At 55.9% G+C, this 19,615-nt stretch overlaps 1 protein-coding gene across 7 annotated transcripts in view; it reads left to right on the top strand.

Moving 5' to 3' along the window:
- Window positions 1-19,615, top strand: part of ATP2B4 (ATPase plasma membrane Ca2+ transporting 4) — a 51,528-nt gene that overhangs the window by 22,669 nt on the left and 9,244 nt on the right. For 6 of the 7 annotated variants that reach the window (XM_062594947.1, XM_062594949.1, XM_062594950.1 and 3 more), the window contains 17 exons: window positions 614-739; window positions 1,348-1,473; window positions 3,799-3,834; window positions 5,353-5,514; window positions 5,818-6,032; window positions 6,129-6,371; window positions 6,477-6,718; window positions 7,120-7,354; window positions 8,898-9,077; window positions 9,435-9,522; window positions 9,830-9,936; window positions 11,726-11,917; window positions 12,061-12,274; window positions 12,776-12,987; window positions 13,354-13,461; window positions 14,105-14,287; window positions 17,653-17,742. In XM_062594947.1, coding sequence (XP_062450931.1) covers window positions 614-739; window positions 1,348-1,473; window positions 3,799-3,834; window positions 5,353-5,514; window positions 5,818-6,032; window positions 6,129-6,371; window positions 6,477-6,718; window positions 7,120-7,354; window positions 8,898-9,077; window positions 9,435-9,522; window positions 9,830-9,936; window positions 11,726-11,917; window positions 12,061-12,274; window positions 12,776-12,987; window positions 13,354-13,461; window positions 14,105-14,287; window positions 17,653-17,742 — 2,759 coding nt within the window. The remainder of the gene's footprint in view (window positions 1-613; window positions 740-1,347; window positions 1,474-3,798; window positions 3,835-5,352; window positions 5,515-5,817; window positions 6,033-6,128; window positions 6,372-6,476; window positions 6,719-7,119; window positions 7,355-8,897; window positions 9,078-9,434; window positions 9,523-9,829; window positions 9,937-11,725; window positions 11,918-12,060; window positions 12,275-12,775; window positions 12,988-13,353; window positions 13,462-14,104; window positions 14,288-17,652; window positions 17,743-19,615) is intronic. The other variant, XM_062594951.1, reaches the window with a different exon arrangement.

The following is a 19,615-nucleotide window of genomic DNA, read 5'->3' on the forward strand; positions in this document are numbered from 1 at the left end:
CAGCACCGAGCCGGGCTCTGCGCACAGACGTTTGCTTTGGGCTGCTCTTGGGAGCCTGCTGATTTCTTAAAATGATTCATTTTCATAACTGTGTCCTTGTTGGTGAGCATCCCTTTAGCCAAGGCCTCTTTCAAAAGAGGTTGATTGGCAGCTAAAGGCAGAGTTTGGGCTAAAGTTGGTCGCTCTCCTTGCTTACCAGGGGTCTGCTTGTTCCATATTACCTCCCCAAAAGAACTAGGTTGTTTCAACCTGATGATGATTTTGACGTAGGTTTTCTTCTACTTCCCCTGGGTGCATGATGTGATCCTGTAACAGGGGCGTTGGGAAGCATGTTACTGATTCAGCGAAGTAGATATGGGAAAGCACTGGCTGATTTACTGAGCAAAGGGCCTCAAAACTAATGCTCTTATATATCAGTCAAGATTTTGGAGCTGTTAAATATCCTCCTTTAATACTCAGCCCTTGTTTTCTTTCCATCTAGAGTTAGTCGGAGATTGGCAAAAGGACTCAAAATTCACAGTGCAAGAAACCTCCTCTTAGGACAGTGCAGCAAGAGGTGAGCTGAGGCTTGCCAGGTCTGGGCTGATCCTTAAGACTCTTTCCTCTTTTCCAGGTGACCTCTTGCCATCAGATGGCATCCTGATCCAAGGGAATGACTTGAAAATAGATGAGAGCTCACTGACTGGGGAATCAGACCAAGTCAAGAAATCACTTGATAAAGACCCTATGCTACTGTCAGGTGAGGCTCTTGGCCAGAAAAACAAACCCATCTGCAGCACCTGTGTGGAAGGAAAACCACAAGGTTTCAGGTTGATTTGGAGTCTTAAGCCTGGCAGCATAGCATTTGTGTTGCTGAATTAATCAGAATGAAATCCTGATCCTGAACAAACCCACATGGTGGAGGGCTGGATGGCTCTAGAAAGTCTCCACCTGCCTGTGGCACTGCAAGTCATGTTGCTCTGTTGTTGCTTCCTGACCTGAAGGAGTTTCTATAACATGGAAAACTTGGAAACTGCAGTAGTGCATTTCCAGGGTCTCCATTTGTCCAGGCCTTGTGTCCTGCAGGAAGCCCCGCTCCCTGGGTGCTTGCTGGTGGGCCTGGCAGCTCTGAACTTCCAGGGAAGGAGATGTCTGAGGAAGGAAACTTCCTTCAGCATCCCTCCTGCAAGGTGCTGAGCAGTCCCACATGCCATTGCAGGGCTGGTCTGGGTTTGTGCTGATGATGGAGAGGTGGCAACTCCCATGTCCTGTTCCCTAGTCTGGGAGGCAGTCAGCATGCTGTGTGTTTGGAAGGAGCTGAGAACTGTGTTGATATCTTGTCCCACCATGGCCTTCCTGTTGTGCTAGGTACCCATGTGATGGAGGGGTCTGGACGGATGGTGGTGACTGCTGTGGGTATAAACTCACAGACGGGAATCATCTTCACTCTGTTGGGTGCAGGAGAAGGAGATGAGGAAAAGAAGGTGAAGAAAGGTAAGGAGATCTCTTGAATCCATTTTCTCCCTTCTTTTTGTTTTTCTCCCCACTCTGGGAAGCATCCACCAGTGTGCAACAAGCTATGGCCACATCCGTGGGAACACAGTTGTGTTAGTGCATGACCCAGGCAGGTACTGTGAGCAGTGAGACAACGTGGGGGGGAATCCTGCTCTGCTCCCATTGGTCTGCAGCTTGGGGAAGGTGCTGCATGAGAAAAACCAGACAGCATCCAGACTGCGGCTCCTTCCTTGGCTCTTCAGCTCTTCTAGGACACGGCTTCATCTCTCTTCTCTAGCCAGCAGCAGCCTGGAGTTGCAGGGTGGGGGTCAAAGCCCAGAGGGAAAAGTCACTGAGAGCAGTGCCCAGCAGTGCCTTGGCATGGTGCTCATTGCCCACCCTGTGGTAGGAAGGTGAGTCCTGGTTATCCAAAGGATGTTAGTCCATCTAGTGCCTCAAAAACTTTGCAGAATGTGTCTGCTGATGTCCCCTGAGCTACATAGGGAAGGAGTCAAAGTGCAGAGGATGGGAAGAGGGAAAGGAGGGTTTTGTGTGCCTATTGGGTGGAAGGTAGGAGAGCAGCCAGTTGGGCTGAGCTTCCCAATCATGCTGGGACTTGAAATAGCTTTCTGTCTTGGCTCTCATATCTTGCTGCTTATTTCCCTGCTCTTCTCAATCGGAAGAGTTCAGTCAGTGGTGATGGGAACCTCCTATGCTCCTCCGTCTTCCCCACGCCCCTCTTCTGCAGGTCTGGGCTTGCAAAGAGTTGGCAGTAAGGAGGTGCGAAGAGTTGGCAGCAACGAGCTGCAAGCTGGCGTTGCCGCTGTACTGGGTGCACAGACGTCCCTGGGTGCCGGGAAGCCCTGCCCGGGAAGCAGTGCCAGATGGGACAGAGGCTTGTGGGGCCTCTCCTGGCAGCCTCTTCGGCTCGGGAGCGCGTGTGCTCTGCCTGCCTCCGACCCTCCTCGCCCAGGACAGGCGATTGCGGCACCGCAGGCAGCTGGTGCTGGCAGCAGTGCTCATATTGCATCTGCTTCCCAAACGGATGCAGCAAGTTAGCCTCCAAGCAGGGGATGGGGGAGCACTGAAAGCCTACCCCTACCCACCGCCCAGGGCCCAGGAAGGTGATTGCAGCAGTGGGACTAATTTGGGAGTGTAGGAGTAGGCTCCGGAGTATCCAGCTGTGGTTTGGTGACTGCAAAGCTCTTTGGGTTTCCCACCGTCTTGGAGGCTGGGTAAAAGCAGGGATATAGGGTGAGATGTGGGAACAGCTCTGCTGTTACGCTGACCAGCAGCTTAGGGTGTGGGTGAGACCAGCTGCTGGTGGAAATCTCCCTCTGATGGTGCAGGGGACTTCAGGAGGTGCGGAAAATATCTCTGTAGACCTAGGGAGCTGCCCCCCTTCTCCCCTCCTTCCTTGCTCCCTGCCAGAGGGATCAGAGCAGAGCTGGGGCGAGGACCCTTGTGAAAGGAGCTTGGTGCTGCAGGGTAAGAGTCATTCCTGTGACTACAGCGAGTAAAAGCCAGGTCTGAGCTCTCCAGCAGCCCTGGTGAGACAGGGCATGGTGAAAGCGAGCAAACAAGGGGCTCTTCCTCAGCAAAAACGCTCTGCTGGGGCTGTGGGTTTTTTTGAGGATGATGCTTGGTGTTTTCCCTGCCCCCAGCCTGTGTCTCTGAGCCTTGCAGCAAACCTGGCTCTGTGCCCTGCTCTGGGGCTTTGGCAGCCCTCAATTTGGGAGCAAAGGCTGTGCCAGGGGAGGATTTCACCGGCGCATCCCTCGCTGCGATGGAGGGAAGGAGGAACCAGGGCTCTAGCACGTAAAGCTCCTCGTCACGCAAGGCAGCGTCGCGGAGGCGAGCCGAGTCGAGCCGTCTGCGCGCGGGGCCGCGCGCCGATCGCGGGTCGGGGCCGGTCTGCGCCTCCTGGATGGATCCGCTTGCGCCCGATGGCAGCAGGAAGCCGGAAGCGCTGCTGTTTTTTCAGCTTACGGCAGGTGCTTTGCAGGTGGGGGAGCCCGAAGCGCAGGGAGACGCAGCGCTTGGGAAAGCCGGGGGGGCGCCCGGCGCTCCTGCCCGCTCCCCGTGGCGCGGCCGCGGTGCCGGGGCGGAGGATCCCTCCGGCCGGCAGGGAGAGCGACCAGCCGCCTGCGCCAGCCTCCGAGAGCAGGAGGCACGTGCGGTCGCGTCCAGGAGGTGACCACAGCGGTGCCGAGGCCTCGGGACCGCCGGAGCAGAGCGCGGCCCCTCGGAGCAGGGTCCCTCCAGCTGGACGGGGAATGTCGAGATCCGTGTGCTCAGCCCTCCACCCTTTCTCTTTTTGAACAGGTAAAAAACCCGGAGCCCCCGAAAATCGCAACAAAGGTAACCAGCCTCTCCATCCTTTGAACCAGCACCACACTAACTGCCGAGCATTCCTCCTTCCTTCCTTCTTCTCATGAGTCTGTGCTCTTTGCTCCGGCGGCCTCTCGCCTCCTTGTCCGGGAGAGGGTGTAACGGTGCCCGCAGCCCCCTCTCGGGTGGCCTCGTCCCCGTTAACGTGGGTTGCTGCCTGGCTCTGGCGGCCTCGAATCCTTCGGACGGCCGTCACCGTGGGGTCTGGCTGGGGGAGACGCGGCCCCCGTGCCGGCCGGAGGGGAGGGCTGAGCGGCTCCCGCCGCGGGGCTGCTGGCACCACCGTTGCGCCCTCTCCTGCCGTGGCCACCTCGACTCCGTGAGCGTCTCCTCGCCCGTGTTTCTCACCCTGTTCTTTGCAGGCTGTGGAGGAGACCCATTTCCACACCTCTCTCTCCACCTCTCTTTCTCTCTCCTCTCAGCAGTTTCCCTCCTTCTCGTCAGACTTGTGTCCGGGTTCGTGTTTTGTCCGTGTTGGGGTCCGTTGTAATGTTGGAGGTGTCAGATCCGAAGCAGCTACGACCTCCCGGGCGCCTCTAACACTCGAGCGACAGCGGCCGGGGGGGAGCGGGTGCCCGGCGCTAACGGGGCGCTGCTGCTTGTCCTACCCCGAGCAACCGCGGGGTTTCCACCCTCTTCCTATCCCTCTGCAAAATTTCCAGCCGACCCGGGTCTCCCTCACGCGGGCCTTTAGCTGGGCTGGGAGTCGGGCTCAGGCCGAGTTACAGCGGCTGCAGTCTGGCCGTCTCGGACGCTGGCGCAAGCGCGGCGGGGCTGGGCTCGAGGAGCTGCGTCGCTCCTCTTCGGTCAGACTCCACGCGAATGCCTAACCTCCCCCTCATCCCACCCGCAGCCCCCCTCGGTAAAAAAGAGATTCCTGCTGAGCTGCCAAAGGGTATTAAAGAGGGGATCGAGCGCTTCGTGTGGGGCAGGGCGGGGAGGTCCCGTAGCCGCCAGCGCCTGTCGTCGCAGCGCTTCGCGTGCTGGGGCAGGACGCCAAAGGGGACCGGAGTCCGTGGTGGGATCAGACCAGGCTCCGCTGCAGGGTGTAAAGCAGCCTGCAGAAGAGGTTAGGAGAAAGCTGACAGCACCTTGATAGCCTGACCAGGGGTTTCTTGCACCACTGCTGTAGAGAGGTGTCACTAATGACAGGGACAGTCCTAATTAGCCCAGAGCAGTGTCTGGTGTCGTCTCTGAGGATCCTGGATCCAAAGGACTTTGGAGGCACAAATCTACCTCCTGCACCCTCTCACAGGATGCAAGTATCCCATGGGGGCTGTGGCCGTGGGGTGGACTGTAGAAGAGTGCCCCTTAGGGAGGCCCCTGGGACTGCGAGGTTTCCGTGTGCTCAGAGACGTGTGTGTTGCAGGGATTGTCCTTTGCTCTGGGTTTTCTCTTTCCCACCACCATCTTTCTCAGTGGTGTCCAAGAGGTTTTCCTGGTCTCTCTCCTGTTCACACGTGGTGTCTGTTTTGCCCTGGACTGTAGCTAAAACTCAGGATGGTGTGGCCTTAGAGATCCAACCCCTGAAGAGCCAGGAAGGGGTGGAAAATGAGGAGAAGGAGAAGAAGAAAGTGAAAGTCCCCAAGAAGGAGAAGTCTGTGCTGCAAGGGAAGCTCACACGCCTGGCGGTCCAGATTGGGAAGGCAGGTGAGTCGCAGTGGCTGCGCAGCCCAGCACGAGCCGTGACCCTAGAGGTACGGCATGTGGTTTTCACCAGAGATCTTGCTGGAAATGGCATGGTGAGATGAGGATATCCCTTCCCCCAGTTCTATGGGGGCACTGGGATCTCCTTGGACTCTTCCAGCCTGGGACCTCTGCATGTGCTGTTGTGTAGATGACACCCTCAGGGCATTGGAAGGTGCTGGGGTGCTGCAGCAGCTTTGTGGAGGTCAGGGGACTGGGCTTCGCTGGCTTGCACACACTCACCTCTTCCTCTGCCTCTTCCCCCAGGGCTCATCATGTCAGCCATCACAGTTATCATCTTGGTGCTGTATTTCGTGATTGACACGTTTGGGGTGCAAGGCCGGCCTTGGCTGGCAGAGTGCACTCCCATTTACATCCAGTACTTTGTCAAGTTCTTCATCATCGGCGTCACTGTGTTAGTGGTGGCTGTGCCCGAAGGGCTTCCGCTGGCGGTCACCATCTCCCTGGCCTACTCTGTCAAGGTGAGGCTGTGATACAGCAGGATCCCTGGGGACTATGAAGGAAATTTGGGCTTTCCTCTCTAACCTTTCTGATGGTGGTTTTGTTGTGTGCTACAGAAAATGATGAAGGACAACAACCTTGTGAGACACCTGGACGCGTGTGAGACCATGGGCAATGCCACTGCCATCTGCTCAGACAAGACAGGCACGCTCACCATGAACCGCATGACTGTGGTGCAGGCGTACATGGGAGACACTCACTACCGCCAGATCCCTGACCCAGAAGCCATCCTGCCCAAGGTCCTGGACCTCATAGTCAATGGTGTTGCCGTCAACTCTGCCTACACGTCCAAGATCCTGGTGCGTCCCACCCTGCTCTCAGACAGCCTCTGGCCATTGGCCTGCCCTGCAGCTGCTCTCCTGCTGTACTGAGGTTTGGCGTTGCTTTTCCTTCCTCCCCTCCAGCCACCAGAGAAGGAAGGGGGGCTACCCCGGCAAGTCGGGAACAAGACTGAGTGCGCCCTGCTGGGTTTTGTGCTGGACTTGAAGCAGGACTACCAGGCCGTGCGGAACGAGGTGCCAGAGGAGAAGCTGTACAAGGTCTACACCTTCAACTCGGTGCGCAAGTCCATGAGCACGGTGTTGAAGAACGTGAATGGCAGCTTCCGCATGTACAGCAAGGGAGCCTCCGAGATCATCCTCCGCAAGTAACTGCCCTCCCTTGCTACTTCTCCCGTGGGTCTTTTCTCATGCTACTAAGTCCTGCAAGCCTTCGCGTTGCTGGCACAAGCTCATCAGCTTTTGGGTCCCCGTAATTTCTGGGGAGCAGTGGGGTGGAATGTGCCAAGCCAAGTGGAGCAGGGAGGGAGCAGGCAATCATAGATGGTGCTGCCTTGCAAAGTGTTTTATTTGTTTACTGTGGGTTTGATACAGCAAGCACTAGGGAGCTATAGGTCAGAGGGATGCCCCCATTTTACAGATAGGGAACCGAGCAACGAAGGGAATGGTTTGCTGGAATTAATGGTGGGTCTTTCGTGAGCACTTTGCTAAGCAGGCTATATGCCACAGCTTCATCTCGTTTAACCTCCCCTCCCTATCCTGGCATTAGGTGCACCAAGATCTTGGACAAGAATGGTGATCCCCGGCTATTCAAGGTGAAGGACCGGGATGAGATGGTGAAGAAGGTGATTGAGCCCATGGCCTGCCATGGGTTACGGACCATCTGCCTGGCCTTCCGCGACTTCCCTGCTGGTGCTGAGCCAGACTGGGACAGTGAGAACGAGATCCTGTCTGACCTGACCTGCATTGCTGTGGTCGGCATAGAGGACCCTGTCCGGCCAGAGGTACCGAAGCCCCAGCACAGCTCTGGCTGTCCAGTGCCAATGTTTCTCTGTCGTACCTAGGCAGAAGTACCTGGTGGCGGGGTATTTCCACTCTGAATTTTCCCCACTGGTGCCAGGGGGTCTCTGCACAAGCCAGATCGTGGTTCCACACTCAGTTGAAAGCTGCATGGAGACACCAAAGATGCTGTAGGGTGTTAGAGGAAGGCAAGACTGATCTCCACCCTGCTGCTAGCTGGTTCCTCCCTTGCAGCTTGCTACCCTCTACTCTGCTGTAGTGTGATGGGCAGGCAGCTGGGCTAATGCAATCAGCCCTCCAATACCTGCCTTTTGATGACATCTTGAAGCTTGCCCCCTGTGTTCCTGCTTTGCTTACATCTTTTCCTAATTAGACGTTGAGGTATCTGGGCTTGGGAATTGCATTACAGATACCCTGTCTGCACGGGCTCTGGAGGCCGTGATTCAATTTGCTAATTTCTCACTAATATCCTCTTCCCCCCACCGCTCCGTAATAGATAAACCCATTAGCACAGCAACGTGCCGCTGCAGCCGAAGCGGAGGCGGAGGGTGAGCCCGCTGCCGGCCCGCAGTGCGGGACGGATGAGGTGCCCCCGTTTGATGGATCGCCTGGCCGTGCCTTGGCGCCCGGCCCCGCGGCATGACAGGGAGGAGGCAATGAGGTTACCTTCCCCTTGGGCCAGGGGCTGGGAGATCTCATGCTGTCTGCGCCAGAGGACCTGCTCTGAATAAGCACGCGAGCCCGTCTGGAGCCGCGGAGAGGGCAGGAGGCGGCTGCGTGCCGGAGCAGCCAGCCAGCCCCACCGAGAGCCGGGCAGCATCCGCAGCAGCGAGCAGGGGCAGGCAGACCTCTCCGGTCCCCTCGGTCACTGGGGGCTGCTCTGCAGCCCTGGGGATAAACAGGGGCTGCTGAGCATTTTTGGGGGAGAGGGCCTTGGTCCAGCGGATCATCGCTGAGTCTGAGCCAGAGCTGAGCTGCTGGCGGATGAAAGCAGCGCTGCTGGTTCATGGCTCTGCCGCGGCCCCTTCCAGACCCATTTAAGGGGTCTGGATTCCAGGGAAGGAAGCCCTGTGGCTCTCCCCTGAATCCTGAAATAGGGATGTGGGCACGTGCATGTGGTCCCTCCTGCAGGAGAGTCACCCCGAGCACTGCTGGGCAGCAGCTGGCTCCGCGCACCCAGTCCGAGTTGTGCCCTGCCCCGCGCTGGGCTGGGAGGGACCCCCGGCTCTTCCCCTCGGGTTATGCCCACCATGACAGCAACGCACCTGCAGGATCCTCCCTGGCCTGGGCTGGCTGAGGTTCCAGCCCGGCTTTCCAGTGCTTTGTGGAGAAGTGAAACAGCTGATCCGTCCTTGGGCACGCTCCAGACCCTGCCTTACTTCAGCAGCAATCCAGCCAGGCCTCCTCCAGCTTCCAGGAGCTGCTCTCCCCCATCTTTCCGCAGAGCCAGAGCCTTGTGTGCCGAACACCAGCTGGGTGCTCAGGCACTGCCCATCTGCTGCCCTGACTCCGTCTCTGCTCCCCCAGGTGCCAGACGCCATCCTGAAGTGCCAGCGTGCAGGCATCACCGTCCGGATGGTGACAGGGGACAACATCAACACCGCCCGTGCCATCGCCACCAAGTGCGGCATCCTGCTGCCTGGAGAGGACTTCCTGTGCCTGGAGGGGAAGGAGTTTAACCGGCTCATCCGCAACGAGAAGGGAGAGGTGGGACAGCAGCCCTGCACCCGCTGCCTCGTGGGCCAGAACAGGCTGCGCTGCAGCGCCCGGGGACACGGCAAGCACAGGGCTGTGGTGGGCATCTGTGGGCCCAGCTCTGCGGTGGGTGTTGGTAGCAATGCTGTGGCAGTCCCAGTGAAATAAGCTACTGAATCTGGCTTCATTTGCTTCCTCTCCTTGGATACAGGCAGCTGGTTATTCTGCCTGCTGTGATCCTTTGCCAGAGCTGCTGCAGGGCTGCCTGGGTGGTTTGAGGTGCAGGTGCTGTCGTGTCTGGGGACAGCTCTGCGGTGGGGCAGGTGTCTGGGCATCCCTGCCCATCTTCACGTGTGCCTTGTCCCGCAGGTGGAACAAGAGCAGCTCGATAAGATCTGGCCCAAGCTGCGCGTGCTGGCCCGCTCCTCCCCGACGGATAAGCATACGCTCGTGAAAGGTGAGTGCCGGCAGCTTCCCATGGGGGCCTTCTCCCTCTGCAGGTCTCTCCCTGGCAAGCATGTCGCCTCTCCCCACCTCGTGCCTCCCTTTGAAGAGGGAGAGCGTTACTGGCCTCCTTCCCCAGAGAGATGTGAGTTGTCCTGCTTCCTGCAAGGGTGGGAGATCCTCAGGCTGCGCGGCCGCTCTTGGGCAGTTGTTGCTTCCTGCTGCGCTGCCTCACCCTGCTTTACCCGAGTGCTTTTGCAGTCTGTGCTGGGAGCCTGGCCTGGGACTTACTGACTCTGAACTCCTTGTCCACATTTCAGGAATTATCGACAGCACTGTTGGTGACCAGAGGCAGGTAGTGGCTGTGACAGGAGATGGGACCAATGACGGCCCAGCTTTGAAGAAAGCAGACGTTGGATTCGCGATGGTATGGAACAGCAGTGGGGTTTCCTTGGGTGGTCCTTGCTTTCTGGGATGGATGATCTTCACTCTCTAGTGTGACCACCAGAGTGTGTACTGGGAAACTAATGGCACGTTTGAGTTATTCTGAACACTTAAATTATTTCTGGACTTGTGAAACTATTTTCCGAATCTATGTAATAGCTTAAAAGCAAAAAAGAAACACTTCTTAGAGGTGATACAGGATCATTAGCAAAAGACTGCTGGAAAACAGTCCTCTGGTAGCCTGGCTAAGAGGTAGACTTCTACAGCCCACCTAGAGGGTTCTTGACAAGGTGAAGACGATGCAGAGGGCTTGTGGAGCTGCCCAGAGCTCATACCCTGCAGCCAGTGCATGCGGTTGAAAGCAGTGACCAGCCTGGCCTAGTTTCCTAGGTGTGAGGTCCAGCAGAGCAGTGGGAGCCCAGTAATTCAGTCTGACTTGGTTTATCTCTGCAGTTCTTCACCCAGGCTCGTAACAGGCAGGCCAGGCTCCTTGTGTGGCACTTGCACTAACCTGGGAAGTTTATTTACAGTGAAGAACTCTGATCCCCAGTTTGCTGCTTTTCTTTGCCCTGCCTGGAAGAGGCAAGAAAATAAACCTGTCAGTTTTAACTGGTTTCCTGTGAATTGTTTAGGTTTTGGTACGTGAGCAGGAGCCAGCTGCTTGGAGGGAGCTGTGAGCCTTTGTGCAAAGCTTATGGGCAAATGACAATTCTTGGGTGGGGAAGAGGTGTTTTAGGAAGCTGTTATAGATCTGAGTACAGTTTTTGAGCTGGAATAGCAGAAGGGTGTCTCATCCCTCGGTAGCCATATGTGAGGGCTCTGCGTGTCCCCAGTGCAACATGTGCAGGATCAGCCCTGACCTGACACTGGGCTTCCCTGGGAGCTAGGCGCTGTGCAGGGCTGGGCTCACTGCCCTTGCTGCACCTCTGGGGAGCAGGGTCGGCTGGCACGCATACTACCTGCGACGAGTCTGGCTTCACCTTGCAGCTTGTGCCCTGCAAAAGCCAGGGATTCCCATCTGAGACAGATCTTGCAAATCCCGGGAGAGTTCGCAGCAGAAAAGCACCAGGGCAAACGGCTCCTCACCGGGCATTGGCTCTGCGCAGTGTAACGCCTGGTGAAGGCGGATTGCGTGCGGAGCGGGCGCCTCTCAGTGCCCACGATGAGAAGTGCAGCGAGCCGAGTTGCCTGCGTAGCTATTGCTGTCTGGCACCAAGAGGCCCCAGGTGATTTTCTAGAGGCTACAGGTGGCTGTGGAGCAGATCTGGTGGTTGGAGCTTGCTGCGGGGCTGCTGTTTGCCCCAGGAGAGGCGAGTGGGCAGTGGCAGGGAGTCCGTGCCAGGCAGGCGCGTGGGGTTCAGGCTGTTGAGTTCTCCTGCTCCTCTGGAAGTCCTGGCTCTCGCAGCAGAGATGCACAGCCAGGGACCCCACAGTGTTTCCAGGCATAAGGAGGAAGCGGCTGCTTTTAAGCAGTTTTCCTGCTTTACTGCAATGTGGCCCCTATGTGGGAGCACTGACAGCTTTGGGCTGAAAAGCTGCGCTGTTTCAGAGCCCCAGGCGGGAAGTGAGCCAGCGTCCTGCGCCGTAGCAGAACCTAGGACTCGCAGTGGGCTTCCTTGCTCCAAAAGTGGATCTGGTTCCCACCTCCTCTGGCCCCAGCAGATCTTTGTCTTGGGGCTGTTTCTGGGAAGAAGCAGAGTCCCGCAGCTGGGATGGGCAGCCCGGAGCTTGCCCAATGACTCACCACTGCTGCTTGTTCCCTGGCCCTCAAGGGCATTGCAGGCACAGACGTTGCCAAGGAGGCTTCAGACATCATCTTAACAGACGACAACTTCACCAGCATCGTCAAGGCGGTGATGTGGGGACGCAATGTCTATGACAGCATCTCCAAATTCCTGCAGTTCCAGCTGACGGTTAACATTGTGGCTGTCATCGTGGCATTCACAGGTGCCTGTATCACGCAGGTACGGGCAGCTGGCTGGGCACCCAGCGTGGTGCCCAGGGTTGGGCTGGCTTAGCAGAAGGAAAATGGGAGACCCTTGTGAAATGTGGAGTGCAAAGAGGGTCATTCAGGTAGCGTAATGGGTTGTCCCTCCTCTCTCTACAGGACTCTCCCCTGAAGGCTGTCCAGATGCTGTGGGTGAATCTGATCATGGACACCTTTGCCTCCTTAGCCCTGGCCACAGAGCCCCCATCTGAGTCTCTACTGCTCCGCAAGCCGTACGGCCGCAACAAACCACTCATCTCCCGCACAATGATGAAGAACATCCTGGGGCATGCAGTGTACCAGCTAACAATCATTTTCACGCTGCTTTTTGCAGGTGAGACCCCAAGAAATGGGTGGGGGCAGACTCCGAGTCCTACCTTGCTGTCTTAGACCTCCGTGAGCTGCAGAGTGCAGGCAGCCCCGCAAAGGCAGCACAGATCTGCAGACTGTTTCCTTGCCTCCAGAGCAGTGTTAGGGAACCTCGTTCTGAGCAATTGCCCAGTAACCCCCAACCAGTCAGGAGAGATTTTATTTATTGAATGAGGAGTGGTGTATATTGGTGATAACGAAAGGATGTGGGTCTGCTTTAGATCTTGCTGGGTGCAGAGATAGTTTTAGCAAGGAAAACAACTTTTTAAGATTTTTTTTTTAAAAAAACAGGTTCAGTGGGGCCAGCATGGGGGTGGGTCTGGCTGCATCAAGGATTCTTCAGTGATAGGCTGGGATCCAAATTCCACCTCCACCGGTGCAGAGCCGAAGTAAGGAACAGGATCTCATCTTCTCTTCTTTTCTCCATCATTCCTCATCCCTTCCTGAAAACCCCTCGTCTGCTTAGGGGAGAAGTTTTTCGATATCGACAGTGGCCGGAATGCCCCCTTGCACTCCCCACCCACCGAACACTACACTATCGTCTTCAACACTTTCGTCATGATGCAGTTGTTCAATGAGATCAATGCTCGCAAGATCCACGGGGAGAGGAACGTCTTTGAGTCCATCTATCGGAATCCTATCTTCTGCACGGTGGTGCTTGGGACCTTTGCAGCTCAGGTGAGGCCACAGGAGCAGGGTGGGGATGGATGGTGGGATGGGAGGGAAACTTTCAGGTAGGACCCATGTCTGCCACCTCCTCAGCCCGTGACTCTCAGTTCTTTCCCTTATTCTTCTCTGGCAGCTTCTTGGTGACACAAAACCTGGCGACTAGGGTCTAGAGTGTGTTGGGAGATCCCAGGGCCGGCCAGCTGCTGATGTGGTGTCCTGTAAAGTTAGTAGCATAGCTATTAGGTTCTCATTCCTCTTGTGATCATAGGGAGGGGGAAAAGTTCTGTAGTTTGGGGGGACCCTTTCTTCCCTTGGCTGCCACAGTGCAGCCCTCTGAGCTCCCCAGTGTGTGACTTCTTCTCTCCTGTGCTCTAGATAATCATTGTGGAGTTTGGTGGGAAGCCATTCAGCTGTTCTGGACTCACCCTGAGCCAGTGGTTCTGGTGTATTTTTATTGGAGTTGGAGAGCTCCTCTGGGGTCAGGTAAGAGCCAGTCTAAAAAAAAAAAAAAAAAAAAAAAAAAAAAAAAAAAGCGTGCCTCTGTGCCGTGGCATACTGGCAGCCCAGCTGCCTTTCCCTTCCCTTGTCTAGCTGCACTTGTTCTCCCCAGCATATATTCAGGGCAGCTTTGGAAGGGGCGGGGGTGATGCTCCGTCACTGTATCACGCCAACAGGAAGGCAAGGCAGTGGCTGATACTCTTCATTTCTACCCTCCTTGCAGTGTTCTCCAGCAGAGTTTTGCATCTGTTTCTGCTGTGTTTCTTTGAACCAGTTCTTGCACTGTGGAGCCCTTGAGCTTTGTATTGAGGCAAGGGAGCAGCATTGTGGTCTGCTGTGGCCTCATCCAGAGACATGGGCTTAGACTCTGTCATGCATGCAGGAGGCCACGTTTGCAGTGGCCATTAAGGCGGGCTGCTGGCCTCATGGTGGTTGTGTGCATGGGCGGAGGTGATGCTGGAGGGGTCGTTGGGGACACCCTGCATGGCTGAAAGGAGCTGGTGTGTCTCAGCTGAGTCCTGGCAGCTCGCTGCAGGAATGCTCCTTCTTGGTCAAGGCTGCTGACAGTGGGCTTGGTGCTGCTGTAGCCTGCAGGCTAAGGAGCTGCGCTCTCCCTTCTTCCCCGCAGCTGATCTGCACTGTCCCAACCAGCCACCTGAAGTTCCTGAAGGAAGCTGGGCATGGCATCACCAAGGAGGAGATCCCAGAAGAAGAGCTACCTGAGGATGTGGATGAGATTGACCACGCTGAAATGGAGCTGCGGCGTGGGCAGATCCTGTGGTTCAGGGGCCTCAACAGGATACAGACTCAGGTACTGCAGAGCAGTGGGTCCCACAGGGCTTTCTCCTCTCTCTCTCTTTCTCTTTCTCTCTTTCCAGGGGCTCCCTCTGAAAAGAGGCAACTGTTGCTGCTCAGATGCCATCACCTTCTGAGCTAGACTTTTCCCACCATCTGTGCCTTTTTGGGTCTGCTCTGGTTGGAAAACCAGAACAACCTGCCTTTCTGGGACAGCTTGGGGTAGTGGGGAGATACTGGTCTGTTCTGATGCAGAACACAGCATCCAGCTGGTCCACAGGCAACTGGATGTACTGGGTGATTGGCACCTTGCTCAGCAGAGAAGGGAGTTTGGAGGCTGTCTAGAGGGGCCTTGCCCCCCCCCTCCACCCCCAGGTTTATTGAGTTATGCGGTGGATTGGCGTTGAAGCTACTCTCAGGGCCATTGCTGGGACGCTGCTCCTAGACCTCAGGAGAGGACCTGACTGTTTGTGCCCCATGTAGGGCTCGGTCCTGCTGGTGGAAATGTGGGGCACCACAGCACGTTCTGGGCACATTGGAGCTCCGCTGTATGCTCTGCAATCTGCGCCTGCTTTGGGGCCTGGTGCTTCAAGTCTGGGTTTGGAATAACCCAGAGACGAGGCCATCCTGAGCTCTTGCCTGTGTCAGGGCAAGGGACCTGCAGTGCCAAGAGGAGGCAGAGCACAGAGCAGCTGGGTATTGCTGCTGTCCAGTTCCTTGTCTTCTCTCCTTAGTAGGGAAACTGCTGGGCTTGACCAGCCAAGTGCAAACCTGCCTTGAGCAGTCTCCAAGCTTCTAGGAAAAGGCTTGCTTTTCTTGCTGGGAGGCTGCTGGTGATGTGATGTGTGGTGAGTGATGTTTTGGAGAGTGGCAGCTGCAATCCCTAATTTCAGCTCCCAAGTCCTCTGGGTTGATGGAGCTTTGGAGCCTGCCTGGCATCTTTGGTTCTCCCAGTCATTGCAGGCGCAGTAACTGCTGCTTCAGAGGGGACTACAAGTGAGCATCGCTTCTCTCTGCCCTGGTCTTCCCTGTATGTAGCATTTGATCTTTCTTGCTGGTCCCTCTCCGGTCTTGCTCCCCTGCTGCTCTCTGGCCTTCGCGAAGGCCCTTCTGGCCAAAGGCTCTTGCCGTTTCTCCTCGCCAGCTCTCCTGGCTCCTCATCTGGTGCTTCTGGCCCTGCGGCAGAGAATGGATGGAGAATTGGTTAATAGTGTTTTTATGTCAGCTGCTGCACCCTGATACAACTTTGCCTGAAAGTGTTTGGGGGAGTTTTTTGGAGAGCTGCCTGCAGCAAGATTCCTACCCCTCTTCTTTCCTCAAGGTCTGGGGCAGAGCTGCCCCGTGGAGGAAAGCTGCAGGTCCCCAGCAGTCACTGGTGTGCTGGGCTGCTGCGTTACCCTTGTGTCCTTCTCCTATGGCCCTCCATCAAATTGTCAAAACTATCAGTTTGGAAGATGGCTCAAAGCTGTTGGGTCCTGATGTTGATGAAAGCTGTTGATGTACTGAGCCATCACTGCTCAGTGTTGCAGAAGTGCCTGTAATCTTCATCTGCAGTTCTATCTTCTTGCCCTGTTCGGGGTTCACTGAAGTGGAAATCCCACTTCCTCCCTGGAGTTGGCACCTCCAAGACCACAGGCATTAGCCCCCCCCTCTGTTTATCCCTTGTTATAAACTTGCCAGTGCTCCCAGGAGGCCATTCAGCCTGCCTGGCACAGAGCAGCCACCTTGGTGCTTCTGCAGAAGTGCAAGATAAAAGGCTGTGGCGAGCATACCCATCCCCATGTCTCTAATTTGCAGAGAGGATGGGAGGGGAGATTGTGTTGGGCAGGCCCATGCCACAGTCTATGGGTGCGTGTGAGACACACTATATTTATGGGCTGGGTTCCCTCTAGTACTGGTACTGGCTCGTCCTGCCAGGCTGGTACATCGTTCCCTGCCTGTTGCAACTGGGGCACAGAACGAGGGTGAGGTGGGAACCGAGCTCTTCCTGGGACACTAGGGCACTGCTGCTCATGGGCGCTGCAGAGATGTGAGCTAAACTCACAATCTGGCTCACTCACATGAAACACCTGCTGGGAGCACCAGGCTGTTTCAGAAGCAATCCAGATGTGTTGGAGGTATGGTAGGTATGAACATCTGTAATACCAGAGACTGGATATGCCTTTGGTTCTGGGTCTGCCCTCTGAACCAGGACACTCTAAGCTTTCTCTGCTGGTAGCCGTGGTGGACCTGTACTGAAACAAGCTCTTATTGTTGCAGCATGAAGAATGCTTCTGGACATTGCAACTGTTGGCAAGTCCTGGAGTCTCTTTAGCTACTCCTTTTCTGGCTATGTAGCCCTGCAAGTTGAGCAGAGCAGCCTGCAGGTCAAACCTGAGCATGTAACAGGCTGCTGGTAGGGTGTCCTGAATCAGCATGCCTGAAATGAGAAGTGTTAGAGTTCCTTCCTCATGGACCAAGTAGTGCACTAGGGAAGAGTGCATGATCTCCTTCTATGGAAGGAGCTCAAGCTGGGCAAAGAGCAGAGCAGTATCTAAAATACCTGCAAGGCGCATTAGAGCTGCAAGCAGGTCTGCCCCTTTCCTAAGGTTTGCTGCGAGGAGCCATGTGGCCAAGGCAGCAGAACTGGGAGGCACAGGGATGTGCAGTCTCCCACTCGGTTATCTGGCACATGGCAGATGAGAAAAGTCCAGATGTAAAGTGTCTGGGAATCCTGGGCATCTGGCTGCTGCTTGGTCCCTCCTGCCTTGGAGCGCATCCACAGACCAACACGGGTGCTTCCTTGCCACTTCCCCTGCCCACCCCTACCAGCCCCGCTTCGTCTGTGAGCCCTTTGTTGGGCTGTGACCAAGGAGAGAGGCTGAACATCTTCAAGCACAGCTGGCTGCCGTGGGCGCATTGGCGCGGCTCCGGATTCAGCCCCTCTGGCTGTGCATCCTATGGGATTGAGGGACCAGAAACGTGCGCTCAGCGCAGTTTTCTGGACTGCGGGCTGCTAGCTCACACCTCTGCCCACCTCTCTCTCTCCCTTCCTCCTGTGGATTGTGGGAATACCCGAGGTGTCTCCTGTTGCACTCCCTCCCCACCACGGTCTCTCTTGGTGGTGGTGTAAGCCGTGCACCTCACGCAGCCGAGAGCGAGGCAGAGGCTGCAAGCCGACCTCTTTGCTCCTAGAAACACCAGCCGAACCCGGTGCGGGTGTATGGGAATGCGGGCTGGGGGGCTCTCTCATCCCTCCTCCCCACCTCTCCGTCCATCCTTCTTCCTTCCTGTCCGTGTGTGTGTCTGCCCGGCCTCCCTGCTCCCCTCTGCTCCATCCCCGACCCCTCTCCCTCTCTCTCTGACCGGGGCGACTCTATCTCACTCTCTGATTCTTTACAGATGGACGTAGTTTACACATTCCAGACCGGCGCCTCCTCTTTGCAGGGAGCCCTCAGGAGACAGCCTTCCATCGTGAGCCAGCACCACGATGTAAAAAATGTTTCTAGCCCAACCCATGTAGCTCTTTCCTCCGTCAATTCCACTCCCACCACTTCTGCTGTTGCTGCTGCTGCTGCATCTCCTCCTGCGGGCAGTGAGTGATAGTCTATTACAATGCATGACTTCTAATAACCACAGAGAGCACTGCACCAACCTAACCCAGCCTGTTCTCTCTCCCTCTAACCTTTGACCGACACACTGATTTCTAAAATGAAGGATGGGGCGGGAGATCATTTTTAATTAATTTTTATGCTGTTGCATCATTAACAAGGTTACAATACTTTCTGGTCCTTTTCCTCCCCCCCATTCCTTGTTGCTTCCTCTTTTTTTTTTTCTTTTTTCTTTTTTCACCTATTTTCCTCCTTTGCAGGACTGACATGAGTTCACCCTCTTGAGGGGTGCAAAATTGGCAGTTCTGGTTAAAAGAACCATGCGTTTATGAGCAACTAAAAGCACTGCTGCCAAAAGGGAATGCTGTGTCCAAATGCTGCAATTCCTTTCTGATATGGCTCTGCCCAGCCCGGGAGGGCTGTCTTGAGCAGAGGGGTTGTTTTACCAAAGCTGCAAATCTTTAGGGCAGCGTGTGGCTGCTCAGGCCTGCCCGCAGCAGCTAATGTGCTATTGCAGGTCAGCTGAGCGGCGGTAACGGGCTGCCTGCATGCTCGCTGCCTCTTGCACGTGTGTGATAAAAGGTTCCTACCTTGGTGGGAACACTTGACCATGTTTCAGAGCAGCCCATTGCCGTGGCTCAGCTGGAAGGCAGTGAAGCACCAGAGCCACCTGTAAGTCGCTTACCTTCAGCTGAGCCCGCTGTTTCTGAGCTGACTTGTAAGCAAGCAGCCTCCCATGGCCTGCGTGTTAACTTGCATGTTGCGTGAGACAGAGCCGAGACCTCCCGGCCACCTCCTTGCCGAGGCCAGCGGCGAGCTCCCGCGCGCTGAGCTCGCTGCCTCGAGCCTGGAGGCCCCGGTCAGGACAGCGCTTAAGCGCACGTGCTGCAGTTAAGCACACGCTGTCGTGAGGAGGAACACGCGCAAACGTGACCCCAGCCCTGGGGACGGGACCCCCGCTCCGGGGGACTGCGCAGGCGTCGCTGAGTCCCGGAGCAGCGCTGTCCTGCTGCAGCAGCAGGCAGCGCCCAGCTGGCCGCTCTGCTCCGCGCCCGCCGTATTCCAGTGGCTGCGGAGATGCGTGACTTTACGCACGGAGACTGAGGAACCGTGCTCGGATAAACACGGCCCTCCTGAACATCTGGGTCTAGCTGTGGGTTTCCACACCGAGGAGGACCCCTCTCTCATATAGTGCTCCCCTCCATGTTCACGATGAGCTGTATATACAGGCCTGTGAGCATGTGAGCGCGAATTCTCTCTGCAGGGCTTTGCCACGCTATGAGTAGGTAGTACATCTTTCTTGGATAATTGGCTTTCATATTGCACAGTCGTTTTCCATGTTCTCCTGTTATTAAAGAAACACCCCTGGCGACTTTTTGAATAGCTTTCAGTCTCCACTGTTTATGCATTGTGGAGAGAGAAGAGAGAATTTTCAATAATTCTTGTTTTCTCTCTATTTAGCCAACACTGATGCCTGAATTTTATTTTGTTTAACCCCAGTGTTTCTGAAGCAGCGCAGCTGCCTTCTGTTCCCGTCTACATCTGTTCACCACCACGACTTTCTAATTGGAAGAAAACCTGCTTAGAGGTGTATCAGGGTAGTGGGCTTGGGTGAATAAGACCAAAATGCAGATTTTCTTACAGTCTATGCATTAATCTTCTCCCTGATTTGCTGCAGGGGAACGGGTAACTTGAATAGCACGTGCCCTTCCAGACAACAATTTTACCAAAAGCTAACCCAGGTTGCTAAGTCT

The sequence above is a fragment of the Rhea pennata genome, chromosome 25 (assembly GCF_028389875.1).
Source record: "Rhea pennata isolate bPtePen1 chromosome 25, bPtePen1.pri, whole genome shotgun sequence".
NCBI lineage: Eukaryota > Metazoa > Chordata > Aves > Rheiformes > Rheidae > Rhea > Rhea pennata.